Source organism: Hippopotamus amphibius, chromosome 17 (assembly GCF_030028045.1).
Source record: "Hippopotamus amphibius kiboko isolate mHipAmp2 chromosome 17, mHipAmp2.hap2, whole genome shotgun sequence".
Classification (NCBI taxonomy): Eukaryota; Metazoa; Chordata; class Mammalia; order Artiodactyla; family Hippopotamidae; genus Hippopotamus; species Hippopotamus amphibius.
Genome location: NC_080202.1, coordinates 39,147,302 through 39,161,213, shown reverse-complemented (window position 1 = coordinate 39,161,213; position 13,912 = coordinate 39,147,302). Strand labels below are relative to the sequence as shown.

Genomic DNA, 13,912 nt, shown 5'->3' with positions numbered 1-13,912 from the left:
TCACTTCCAGCCCTTGACACATCTTCCCCACTTTCTCTTGCCTCTACCAGCCACTCACCATTGAGCACATCTGCTGTCACTGCAGACCCCTGCCTTCCCTGTGGCCAGAGAGCCTCTGTTTTCTAACACACAACACCCACACGCCCTGAAGGTGGCTGAACTCTGTTTTCAAAATTTCTCAGCAGTTTGACATGAGAAGTAGGAGAGGGTGACCACAAATAAATTTCTCAGTTAAGTGTGAGATAAGTCCTTATGATCATGTATGTATTAATGATACATCGCTTCAAGCAAAAGAAGAATAACACACTTTATGAAGAGGACAAAGGCCATCGTGATCGTTCATCAAGAAAGCCTTTCTAAAACTCTCTACTTTTGAAGCTCTTTTATTAAATCTCAGTCAGTCTGATGACTGATGTGTTTAGGGAGTGGTAAGTCAGAGTTTTGGGGGCTATTTTTTCTGCCTCTGCAGCTATTTAGAAAACTGCCGAGGTCAGAGCATCCCCACTTTTTGCAGCACTTCCGGTCCCCAGCTCCCTAGTATTACAAGCAGAAAAGAACAAGCAACCTAAGAGTTGGGGAATTAACTGTGTCTTCAGAGTTCATGAACAATAGAAGTGCAGAGGCCCCCATGCTCCTGCACACTGGCAGCTCCCGGGCCGCCTCCGGAGCCCCCTCCTAGTGTTCTCTTGCGGCTTTTCTCCAGGGTTCCCCTCTGACGTGAGCAGTGGAAACAACTCACATTGTAGCCTCAATTTGGTAACATCTCTGACTCTCCCTTTTGCCGGCTGGTTTCAGTTATTTTGATGGTCCAAACATGTGCTGTCAACCACTGTCCCCTGACTTCAGCACTATGTGGGACCATTCTGCCTGGGCTGAGTGTTCTTGAGCACGCAACTTGTCCTTCCTCACTTTTCAAGGAGACTGCAGAGAATACTTTTACAAACTCTCTGCCTTTGTGTTATTCCTTTTGTCACTCTTTCTTTCCCTTGTTCTAGGTGAGAAGCGCCATTGCTTTGACGTCAGCTACAATCCCAGCTATATGTACGAGAAAGAGAGTGAGATGATCCAGACCCGAATGATGGACCAGGCCATCAATAACGCCATCAGCTATCTCGGTGCCGAAGCTCTGCGCCCCTTGGTCCAGACGCCACCTGCTCCCACCTCAGAGATGGTCCCAGTTATCAGCAGCATGTATCCCATAGCCCTCACCCGTGCCGAGATGCCGAATGGTGCCCCCCAGGACCTGGAAAAGAAGAACGTCCACCTGCCAGAGAAGAGCCTGCCTTCTGAAAGAGGTCTCTCCCCCAACAACAGTGGCCACGACTCCACGGACACTGACAGCAACCATGAGGAACGCCAGAATCACATCTACCAGCAGAATCACATGGTCCCTCCTCGGGCCCGCAATGGGATGCCACTTCTGAAGGAGGTCCCCCGCTCTTATGAACTCCTCAAGCCCCCACCCATCTGCCCGAGAGACTCCATCAAAGTGATCAACAAAGAAGGGGAGGTGATGGATGTATACCGGTGCGACCACTGTCGAGTCCTCTTCCTGGATTACGTGATGTTCACTATTCACATGGGTTGCCACGGCTTTCGCGACCCTTTTGAGTGTAACATGTGTGGATATCGAAGCCATGATCGCTACGAGTTCTCGTCTCACATAGCCAGGGGAGAACACAGAGCCACCCTGAAGTGAAGACCTGGGCCCAGAGATGATTTGCACCTGAGCATTCAGCATCATTTTTAAAAACTGATAATACCCCTAGACTAACAAATCACTCTCAAAACAAACTCAGTTCCAGACCTCTTTGCATGCCATTTGACTGTCTGACGGATCACGTTCACATGGGCAGCAGAGAAATGCTGTTCCCATTAAGAAGTTGTTTGCAGATACATCATGTTACCTCTTTTATGAAACCTTTGTTTTCCCATGAGGGACTTGAATTTTATGATATTTAAAAGCTGATGAAGTGTTTGGTCCTTATCTCTTGCAGCAATAGACAGGCATCCTTTGGAGTCTATTGCCAACTGGAAGAGTCCTCTGGTTGTGCTGCATGAGACTGTTTCTGAGATATACCAGCCGTATGTGGAAAAGCCTCTTAGTCGTATGCCCAGGTCCACAGAGAAGAATTGCTGACCTGCTGACCTCTCTGGGAAGCCTTGCCCTTCTGCACCTCACACAGGCTAAAGGATTAGGATATATACCCTCCATCCCGAAGTATAGCCTAACAGTAAGGAAAAGAACAGCTATAAAATAAGTTACCAATAGCTGAACCCCCTAGTCTCCAAACATCAGATCCACTTCTTATCACACGAGCAAAAAAAAATCCAAGGTATCTGATGATACTTCTGCTTCTATTCTTTATCTGCCCATCTCCAACTAAAAGCTGCTCTGGGTTAAACCCCTCATGCATAGGAGAAACTCTGTCTCAGAAGAACCAGTGGTTTAAATATAGACCGTGATTGGAACTCCAGGAGGTTGTCTGCTGTGGTCGATGGCATCCATTTCCGGTCGAGATTGGCAGGCTTGGTTCCGAGGGGGAAATGGTTTAGCAGCACCACTGGGGATGGAGGGAGGGAAGAACAACCGCCTGAAAGTTTTTCATCTCCTTCGTGGAGTATTGGTGTACACCCAAAGCAAACTTGCCAATGAATTTTTTGACAAGAAAAATGCCAAAGAATCCAAAAAAGTGTGACTTACCTCCCCCTCCCCACAGGAAAGGAGTCAAGGATAGACGCCGTGGTCAGAGCTGAGCTTTAGGATGGGATGAGGAGGGGAGCGCCTCTGCTGGCAGGTTCTCCTCGATCAGGCAGGTTGGGGGGTCCCACCCCCACATTTTAAATGGAGCTGTTGTATTCCACAAAGATTCCTGAAAGTCTGATCTTGGTTCCACAGATGTGTCGGTCATCTTTGTCCTTAATTATGAGAGACATGCTATCAAGGAAAAGTGCTGTAATAATTGTAAAATTAGCACTGGAATAGGGGGTCACAGAATCTGTTTGCTCATTCCATATTTGTCACCAATTAGCAGAATGACTTGGGGAAAATCACTTAACTCTTCAAACTAAGTTTCCTCAACCACAGAATTAGGACTTGGATTTATGTTCTCAAAGGTCCTTTCCAGCTTGAAATTGATGTGATTATGCAGTAACCGCAATTATTGGTTTAAACCTCTTCGTGTATGGGTATTAAGCAGAAAAGTATGTATATGAATATTTGTTTCACATTTCTTTGGTGTGAAAATGGTAGTGTTGGTAAGTTTTTCCTTTAACCACTGAGTTGTGAGTGTGAAGAGGATGGTAGGGAGGAACAAAAAACAGGAAGGTGTTTCGATCTTGCCCCAGAGTGTACACACAAACGGGCACCTGCAGCTGCTTGCCAAAGCCTTTCTCCCGCGCCTTTTAAGAACCTACGTCAGGGAAAATACATTCTGCTTCCAGGGACACCTTCATGGAGCCTATTTACAAATTGAGTCAGCTGTGTGAACATTTCTACCAGAGCCAAGAATCCCCAATTCCTGGTGGATTAGCATTTTATGTATCTGCCTTGGTATTTCAAAAGGGCTTTATGCATTAGGCCCAAACTCAACTCGTTTATGTACTGCCAGTAATTAAACTGCTCCCCCTCAGACTGCACAAATGGCTTATGCTTCTTTGTACCATGGCGTCTGTCTCAGGAAAAAAGATTTTGTGAAATTCCACGGCCATGGTCCCAACACGTTTGAGATTTCAGCTAAAAGACGAGACGTGTTTTGGTGTGTCATCTTCAGTGCATCACTGTATTTCCATAATCCCAGACTCCAAGCTACACCAGGCTGCTTATACCCATTGTGAAAGAAGAGCTGCTTATTATATTCTTGAAACATCAGACATCCCGTTGGCTCTTCAGGGGACAAAAGAAAGAGAATTTGGAAGCAAGGATTCGTAGGAGAGAAAGCCAGGGAAAGCAAGCGTTTCCACCAGGTTAGTGGGAATATCTTTAGTGAAGAGACCAACTTCTACACCTTAAGATAGTGAATCTAAGGCCCATCCCACCAACCTGGGGTCTCTGTAGCTATGACCCTCATTTGCTCTGTGACTAAGGGATTTTCTGAATGATTTCCATTCTTCTGAGGTCAGTTTTCTGAGTGGGGTGACCATTCACACAGGCTGCACTTTCATTGTCACATTCTGAGCCTGGATTGGGACACGTCAAGTCCAGAGAAATGTATATGTGGAAACTCCACATTCTTAAATCTTGACGTTGAGCCAGGTGGTGTGCAGTGGTTACCACAACACAGGCAAACACTTACTTCTGCAGGCATTCCTGATCCTGCTTAACCCCATCCCTTGCTGGGGGTGGGGAAGAAGTTGAAGGAGAACCTTAGCAAGATGCCTAGAGTGGAGGGCAGGGCGAGATTCACATCTGACCCTGCTGGACGGTCAGCTTCCCTGGCCGCTTCCCACAGCGTGTTTCCTTTCTCAGCCAGAGTCCCTGTGAACGTGAGCCTCGTAGGTCTTCTCTCTCCATTTCCCACCAACCCTCTTATTAGCCAGGCCCCCACCACACACCCGCGAGGCCAAAATCTGAGGAACTAAACCCATGAAAAGTTCCCTTACAGCCAAGGTGGCAGAATTGGGGTGAGGGTGGAGAAGGATGAGAGCTGGCCCTCCAGATGTCCTGTATCGCCCTTTGAACTGTTGCACAGGTGTTCCCTCCTGGCAGAGAACTAAATAGAAGTGTCTCCCCCATTACCCTCCACCACCACCACCAGGGAAAAAAAGATATTAACAAATCCACCCGTCTTTAGATTCCTTAAGTCATTCTCCCCAAAAGATATTAGCCGTGATACAGATTAGCTAATCTTATGCTTTGTTCACCCATTCTGAACTGTTCCTGACTCAGCTTCTGAGTTTGTCAGTGACAAAATGTCTCACCTTTTAAATGCGAAGCTTAACATTTTGCCAGACCCAGGTATAAAATTACCTCAGATTTCTTTTGCAAAGAGAAATGTTTAAAAACACAAAATTTTACTCAGTTGAAACACTGTGTTATTAACAAACCTCACATCGACATAACATTTTTTCCAAGTAGCCTCTGTATCACTGTTCCTTTTCTCCTCCTCTGCTTTTTTCCCCCAGCTAAATGTATGGTTTAGAATGTTTTCAGGGGAAAAAAGCAGTACTTCTGCTATATATCCCAGGACAGGCAGTAAGATGTAATGGAAATGTGAAATGTTTAGTGTTTGAAGTCCTAACTCTAAAGTGTACCCCCCGCTGTGAGTAGGTACGTTGGTCTCTAGTGGAGATTTGGAAACTCTGTGACACTCAAGATTTGAGTCCTCAGAGTGTCCAGGCTCTTTGACAAAGACTCAGAATTCGGAGTTTGAGCTCAAGAAGAGAAAAGAAAGTGGAGTGATGAAAATTTCATCCTAGAAAATAGAATCAGGCTATGCAGAAGATAAGAGACACACAGTGATCTCTCTTATCTTTTAAAGAATTAGAAGCTTTTTTTGTGCTCAGACAGAAAGTATAGTTCAAAGAATCTCTATAGGCAGAGTTCAGAAAAGCAGAATGATTTGGGATTTAAGTGCCTGTAAAGAGGACAATTTTTACCTGAAACCAAATGCTAAGCCTGGGCCATCCCAGGGAAAAGACTCTCTTCTCTAAGCCTAACAGACTGAACAATTCTGAGAATGATCAGTGAACCCAGGGTTGGAGACTGTGGACTTGGAAGAGCCTAGAAAAGAAGTGTAGGCTTTCGACTTGTGTGAGCTGAGAGCACAAGACTGTACCTCTGTTTACCTAAGCTGTATATAGCCTGTCCCACACCATGCCATCAATACGAGAAACAGGTCTTTGCACTTTGAAGAAGCTGGAGGCAAGTTTCCTCTGAATATTACAGTAGTGGACTGTCTTATATGCTGATACTGAGTTGTTATTGAAACTGGAATGTTAATGTATTGATTTAAAAAAATGTAAGGACATAACCATATCTACCTCCCAAGGACAGTTGTGAGGTTTTATGTAATTTTGTCTATTTGGTAATGTTACTTTGTTTTTTTGTGGCGGAGGGGGCGGATTATGTTGGATGGCTGCAAATTTTCCACTATATGTACTGTATTTGAATTTAAAGATGCAGGAAATATTCAAAGACCATACTAGGACCATGATAGTAATTCACTTGCCAATGGAGGCAACTGATCTCTTAACACGCGTGTTTCCTTCATGTTGTTTTAATGCCTGAGTGAAGAATAGCCTGAACCTTAGAACCAGTGTGTATGAACCACATGGTACAGATGCTTCATGGCTTTGCAGCCAGGGAAGTAGACTAGCTTTGCTCCCTCGCTGTCTTACGAGCCCTCAACCATTAATTTTCCAAGCAATGTAGAGTTTGCTCAAATGGCCCTCACTGTCCCTCTCGCCATTGGCCCCACTCTAGAAAGCCCGGAGAGCAGTCCCATGATGCCACCCACCTTCTCCCAAGCTCATGCCATGCATCTGGGGGGGCCTCTTCATTTTCTACATGTGGGGGCAGCTTTGCTGCCTCCTCTCCTAAAAAGACTGAGAACAGACATTTTGACATGTTAGGAAAATGGGGCACCCTTAAAAATGACTGATCCCATTGCCAGTGACTCATTTACACAAGGACTTTTCCAGGTTAGCAGACAAGGCCCTTTTCGGTGGGCCTGCTTCTGTGGGTTCACAGAAACCAAATTACTGTGGGTTGCAAAGAATTAGCAGGTCATTTGAAAAGCAGACATCCCTTCACCCAGACTGTGGTTTTGCATGCTCAAGTTCTCAGTCTGTGAGCTTTGGTGAGGGATCATTTTGGCTACTGGAAAAACCATAGCTTATTTTTAATTTCTGGTTGCCAAAGCCACCACACGTGTGGTCTGTGGATGACCCTTGTCTGCAGAATGACGGGGCAGGGGCGGGGTGGAGAAGGGAACGTGGTTTGGGGCTCAGGGTGGCCTTCCCACCAGGAGTGAGGGAGAGAGACCTTGCTGAGTGGTTTTGACACGGCCTGTGCTCACACAGCACTCTCATCTGGGTTTCTCAGAAATGCCCTCCCTGCCCAGCAGTGACCTTCCCTCTTGACTCCGCTCAGATTTTTACCTGGAGTCTGACCCCTGGAACACTGGCGTGTCCTACCCCTCTGTAAAAACTGTGTAAAAAATCAGCTTCTGAAATGTAGCAATGCTAACTTTGCCAGAACCCTAATGAATGCATTCCATTCCCTCCATCAAAAACATCCCTGCTAGTTGCTGTATAACAAAGGGAGATCAACTCGATGATGGGTGATGCCTTAGAGGGCCAGGACAGAGAGGGTGGGAGGGAGTCGCGGGAGGGAGGGGATATGGGGATATATGTATAGATACAGCTGATTCACTTTGGTGTATCTCAAAAGCTGGTACAAGAGTGTAAAGCAATTATATTCCAATAAAGAGCTTAAAAAAGAAAACAAAAAACAAAAAAACAACAAAAAAATCCCTGCTGATAGTTTTCAAAGTTTCTTTATTATGTTTGGTTTTTACATTGAAAAATAAAAAAAAAAAAATACTGGTGTGTTTAAAATTAGTCGTTGTGCATGCCTATTATTTGTCGTTGCTGCTGTCAGAAAACGGAATTAATTCTGCCCCTAGGAATATTTTCTTAATTTAGCCCCTCTGGCTCTTTCTTAAAGTTCAAGCACCTAGATAAACAGAATCATCGCTGAAATAAAACATCTTGCCTGATGCCTGGCTGAACCTGCCGTTGGTATCCTGCTGCTGGCCCCCACCCCCCATGGTGGGCTTCTGGTTCCACTCGCCCTTAGTTCACTGAGGGGACCTGAGGAGGTCGGGGCCTGGACGCGACAAGCGCAACACATTGGGCACGGTGTCTCCCACTTCCAAGACACCACCCCACCCTCCCTCCCAGCAGGGATCCTTCCTAAAAGATAGGCAAGTCCTGATTGTTCCATTTCTGGGGTCTCAGAAACATCTATGCTGGGAAACTCAACTTGCAGTTGAACTCAGCCACATTGAAATGTAGTCTTGGAGGCCCAACCTCAGGTGCTGGGGGCAAACTCCTAGGAGAATGGCATTGGTTTCATGTGGCTCTCTTCCTGTCTTGATATCCTCTGTTCTCTCAGAAAAGGTCAGAAAAGGGTCTGAGGGGTGGTTTGGCCTTCTGCTCAGCCTCATCTGGAACACCTTACCTTTTCCCTCCTCTGTGGATGAGGCAGGAGGAAGATGTTTCTGAAGGTAGGGACTAGCTCATGTGGGGCCAGGCTGGTGGCAGCTTTCACTGGCTCTGTCTTCAGCACCATCTCCCTCCCTTCAGAACCACTAGACTGTCCTGAGGCTCTCCAGCTGATTTTCCTGTCTCAACACAGAGGCCAGGGAGAGAAGAACGGCTTTACAGCCTGCCTGTGTATTGGAGCATTAAATATATTCAAAAATGGTCCCTCAGGAGCTGATTTTCAGCCTTGGAGAGGATGGTCTGTGGCCTTCACCATCCCCACTCCCTTCCCAAAGCAGAAGCAGCTCAGAGAGAAAAGAGGGAAGCAGGGAGACTCCCCCTTTGCCAAGGAGAAAGCTAAGCAGCTGGCTGGGGCTGGGGTTGGGGCTGAATGGACTTCGTTCCAGCTTGAGGACAGCTTCCTTTACTAACTCTTGGGAACCAAGTTGATGTTTTAGAAAGGGTGTGGGGGGGTGGGCCTGGCGTTGGAGGCCACCCCACACCTGCACCCTCCCGCTCCCCCTCCCCCATCACTCAACACAACCAGGCCATTCACCCAGGCTGCGGTGCAAACCTCCGCCTGCAGGAAACTGCCACCCGAGGGCAGGCAGGGGGACAAGGACCTAGCTTCCTTCCCTCCCTCCCATCCCTTACAATCCAGAGTCTGAGGAAGAGTGGGGGGTGAGAGTTCTGGGAAGGCCAGGACCACTGAGGGCTGGTGGAGGAGCTCCTGCAGCCAGGAGGGACACGAGGTCGGGCTGCAGAGCATTCCCAGTCAGACAGTTGTTTGCATAAAAGCCAAAAGCCACTGCACCTGGGGTGGGGAGGCCCTCTGGGGAGGTACTCCCTGGCTTGGGGGAGAGGGGGGGAAGGAAGGTGTCATGGAAAGTCCCTGAAGGACACGGGGTGTTGAATTTGCTGCGGTTTTGTTTTTAACTCTGTCTTGACCTGTGAAGTAGGCAGCTGCCTCCCTTCCCCCCAAATAACAGACCTTCCCCCAGAATAACATGAACATACCCAAGGAAAGAGCCTGCAGTGGAAAGAATGGAGGTTGGAGGGCCTGCGGGTGATGTAAATTGCCCCCCTTCCCCAGGACTGAGGGGGCAGGAAGCCCCAGAGCAGCCTTTTCCCATCACCTTGCCTTTCCCCTCAACCCCCACCCAGGCCCCCCTGGCCCAGAAGACCTGCCTAGTCAAATAAACCACAGCCCTGGGGGCGGCTGGTGGATGGGAACTAGGGGGGCAGATGCCACCTCCTCCCCCAGGCTCCTCCTTCCATCGGCTCAGTCCCCATGCTACCCCCACTGGAATCACATTCTCAGCACCTCCACCTCCCTCTCCCTCACAAACCTTACCTGCCCTTCCTTAGACTCCTAGGTGGGTGGGTGTGTGTCTGTGTGTGTCTGTGCGTCGGGGGAAAGCAGGCAGAGTCAGGGAATCCAGCAAAGCTCTGAAGTCTGGGTAAAGCAAATGCCGGCCCTGTGCAGACTCCAGCTGAGTACTTGGACTCCTGGGTTGCAATCCCAGCCCTGCCACTCTCTGGGTGACCCTGGGCACTTTGCTTTCCCTCTCTGTGACTTGATTTTTCCCTGGAGTCAGGGATTTCTAAAGTTCTTTCCAGCAGAGACTCAGCCTGGCCTCAACCCCACTGCTCCAGCCAGGCCTTCCCCATTATCCAGAAACAAGAATAGGAGAGAAAGAAGGTTCTGTCCCCTCTTCCTTCTCTCCCTGGGAGGGAGGTGGGGCGCTGCAGCCTGGGTGATGGCGGCCTATGGTCTTCCCAAGTGCTCGTAGAAAACCGTTCTGTAAAATTCCAATCCCGGCCCACAAGGTAGGCGTGGGGGGTTGGGGACAAGGAGGGACAGTGGGGTGGCGGGAGGCTGAATATGGGCAGGGAGGCTGGGTCTGAACCCCGGGCCCCTGTCCTCTCTCAGGACCTCCTCTTCACTCTTCGTGGACTCAGACACCAGATTCCCGGGTTCGGGGTGCCTAGGGGAGGAGGGCGAAGGCCGGGTGGAGGGGGAAGGGGTGCGGTGCGAGGTGGGAGTTGAGGGGGGTGTGAGGGGAGGGGCGGCTGCGCTTCTGAGAAACAGCCCGGCGTCTCAGCAGCCCGCAGCCTAACCCCCCGCCTGCGGCTTCACAGCTCGCTCCTCCCGCCGCCCACGCCGCTCGGGGCCTCTCCGGGGGTCGGCAGCCCCCGCGGAGGCGGCGGCTGCTGGGGAGGAGCGGCGGCTCCGGGGACAGCGGAGTGGAACCCATGGGGCGGCGAGGGGGGAGTGGAAAATGGAGGAAGGCGTGGGTCGCGTGACACCCCAGGAGTAAAAACCCATCCTTTCCTCGGGGTCCTGAGCGCTGGACCTCGGCGAGCCGTGTGTCCCCCCCCTCCTCCCCCCCCAGCCCAGGTACTCTCCCATCACACCCCGAGCAGGATCCAGAAGTGAAACTGCTCAGGGTCACAGCCCAGCGCCGCCGCTGCGCCCCGCCCCGCCCTTCCGGGCACTGCAGCCTTGCAGGATCTCCCAGCGCTCGCGCGACTGCAGGAGAGGAAACTGGGGGAGGGGAAGGGGAAGTGCCCCGCGGGGCAGTCTGCAAAGCGAGGCCTTCTCTCCTGGGGGTGCCCGCTCGTAACCACGAGTGGGAACCTCGAGAGGCACGGACCTTAAAACAACGGGAGCCGAGGGAGAGGCGCCTGCACTTCCCGCCACCGCCACTGGGTGTCACTGCAGCAGCGCGGCTGAGCCGGCTCGGGGCTGTGGCGAGGCGGCGACGCGGCTCCCAGGGAGCCGGAGGACCAGAAGCCGCCGCGACCGCGAGGACCTGTCCGGCCTTCGCTCCCAGAGGCCCCGAGGTGCTTGGATGCGGCGCTCAGACCTCCCTCCACCCGCTTGATCTCTAGAGGCCTTCACCCAGCCCACCGACTCGCAATGAAGAGCAAACTAATCCCCTTGCCCCGCGACGGATGGGCTCATTGCTGTGGCGTCGCGCGAGCCTCCTCCCGCTGGCCCGGGGATCGACGGCGCATCTTCGGCGACGTCGGCGGGGCCGGGTGAGCTGAAAGTCTTGCACCCCACCCCAAACGCGCCCCCTGGCGAGGCGGGGGTGCCTTTCCGCCACAGAGGCGGAGGGGGCTCTATTGAGACGAGTGCCCGCCGCTCCGCGAAGGCTCGAGCAGGCGGGGTTGCTCCGCGGGGTAGAGGAGGGGAGGAAGGGCGGAGCCAGACCGACTGCTGGATGGGTCCCTGGGTGCATCCTCACTCCTACTCACCCAGCCGCCCCTTCCCACCCCCAGCACATCCCTTAGATGTTGGTCACGGATGGCTCAGCTTGGGAGAAGGGAACCAAAAAGTGGGAACCTGTATGGGACGGATGGGTGTAAGAGGGCTGTGGTGGGCCGAGGCTGGGAGAAAGGAGATACCCTGGAATCTTTCGGAAAACTGGGGTATGTCTGGTAGGAATGCGCACTTCTACCCTGTCATGGATCTAACTCAGGGTGCGAGTTGGGCAGGTAGATGCAGGGGAACACATCATTGGCTGTGGGTCTGTGGGGGTACATGTGGCCCATTCTGTCCCTTCATACAGCTTCCCCTCAAACTCCAAGGTCACAGGGCCTAGGAGACCTTAGAGGGATCCACGTGGTGGCCCTAAAAGAGTGACATCGGTCTCCCACTCTCCCTCAGTCTCCCCAAAACCACCTCAAGGTAAACCCAATCCAAGTAAAAACAAACTGCTTACCATGAAAACACAGCTTTGGCTAAATAGCCCTCCAGGTGCCCAGGAAAGAAAAACCTGCCCCTTCCTTGGGGCAGACGCAGCCCCGCAAGAGGACGCTAGGCGCCATCATAGCTCAACTCACAAGGGATTGAATTTCAGGCCTCATTAGGATCTGGTACAGCACAACCCTTCTCAGCCCAAATGGTACATCCACTTCCCAACACCCCTTCCTGTATGGAGGTCATGGGGGACCCCTGAGGATCAGCCTCAGCCCCCAGGATCGCCCACTCCCTGTGGTTCTAGATACCAGTCTGCAACATCCCACTTCCCTAAGATCCAATTCCCTCTTTTCCCTCCTCTCCCAACTGCCCCCCACACCTGGAAGTTCTGTCTGAAGAGACTAATGCACACCTCACACCCAAGCCCCACAACTGAGGTTCTACCACAGACCCCCAATCCCCACCCCACCTCTGTGCAAGTTGGACCAACCCCTGACCTCTCTGGGTCCTCTTTTCTGCCTGTGGGACCAGATCAGTGGTTCAGTAGTGGAAGCCTTTTTTCCCAGATACACCATGCAGCTGAACTCCCAGACATAAAGGCAGTGCTCCCCGCAAAGCTCCCCAGCCTGCCCCCAAACCCCTGCTGGAACCCTTGAAAAGTGCTCATGTAGACAGTTCAAAAGAAAGGATCCTTCCAAGTGTCCTTGGGCTCCCCTGCCTCTCTCCTTTCCTCCCTCCCTCCTCGATGTGCCTGGCACTGGAGCAAGAGGAAGGAGCCAGGCAGGGTCACTGACCCGAGACTGAACCCTCAGGCCTGTACCAGGAGGCCCTCTGCCCATGAACTTGGAAGCTGCATAGATCTCATTGACCAGGATGTCTGGGGAGCAGGGAGAGAATGAACTGGCCAGAGCTTTGTCTGTCTGCATGACAGACAAAGGAGAGATGGGCTCTCCTAGAATCATGCCCACCTGTTCCCAGAATCCAGAAAGTTGGCACCAGCCCTCCCTGCCCTCCATACCTGAGCAGGCAGGGAGGCCAACCCTGTGGCCACACCCTCCTACAGGCCCAGGTGCTGCCAAGGACAGCTCTGTACCGTGGTGCCAGGCTCCCAGCAGCCACACTAGCCATGGGAGTCGGTGTCTATGATGTGCTCCAGGCCGTTCAGGGCCGGCCCCCTGCCATCTGGGCCCTGAATCACCCACTCTCAGTGCCTGCGGCCTCCTCAGCAGGGGGAGATATGGGGGATTCCCTTTTCTTTTCCAAAGTCTTTTTCTGATTTCTGAAATGTTCTTTAACAAGCACAATTTTTTAAGATAATCAAACCCAATAACTTCATGTTGCAGAGACATTATCTGAGGCAGGCACCACCTGCCCTGCCTCCTTCCACCAGCCCAGATGTCGTCATAACCACAGGCCTCTGCTCTCCACCGCTGCAGCTCTCCTGGCAGTCCCTTCTGCTGTCTGGCCTCTGTGGGTCATGCTGCATCCTCAGAGCTGGGCAGTTTTGCCCTGGGTCCCTCTGCAAGCTGAGGGGCCCTTGTCCCCTACACTCTCAGCTGCTGCCTCTCCTCCAGGAAGCCAGCGATCTATCAGCCACTCCCCAAGGATGTCCAGCTGCTGATTTCCAGTATCCAGCACAGGGCTGAGCCAGCTGCTACCTCTAAAGGCCCCCAGTAGTCCAGGTCCCTCACAGTGGCACTGAGAAGGAAGGGGACAAAGAACAAAGGACAGGGCAGGGAAGGACTCTGTTCACCACTCGCCAAGATGGGCTGAGTCTGACCTACTGTATCTATGACCTTGGTCGGGGGGGGACTCTCTTTGAACCTCAGTTTCCCATTTATAAAATGGGAATGATCTCTGTCTCACAAACTCCAATTAGCTGATTGACACAGAAGGGCTTTGTCTCTTGCCCCGTGCCTCAGGCTGTGAGGGGACACTGTCCTGTTTTTATGCAGCCTAACTCCTTGGACATGCTTAAGAGGTGACTCCTTCTAA

General features: G+C 51.5%; 1 protein-coding gene across 2 annotated transcripts in view; it reads left to right on the top strand.

Annotated features, from left to right (window-relative positions):
* IKZF3 (IKAROS family zinc finger 3) overlaps positions 1 to 2,092 on the top strand; it is a 79,244-nt gene extending 77,152 nt beyond the window's left edge. Inside the window, exon 8 of one of the 2 annotated variants that reach the window (XM_057715198.1) lies at positions 996 to 2,092. In XM_057715198.1, the coding sequence (XP_057571181.1) occupies positions 996 to 1,699 (704 nt within the window). In that variant the 3' untranslated portion in view covers positions 1,700 to 2,092. The remainder of the gene's footprint in view (positions 1 to 995) is intronic. The other variant, XM_057715200.1, reaches the window with a different exon arrangement.
* Positions 2,093 to 13,912: the final 11,820 nt, after the last annotated feature.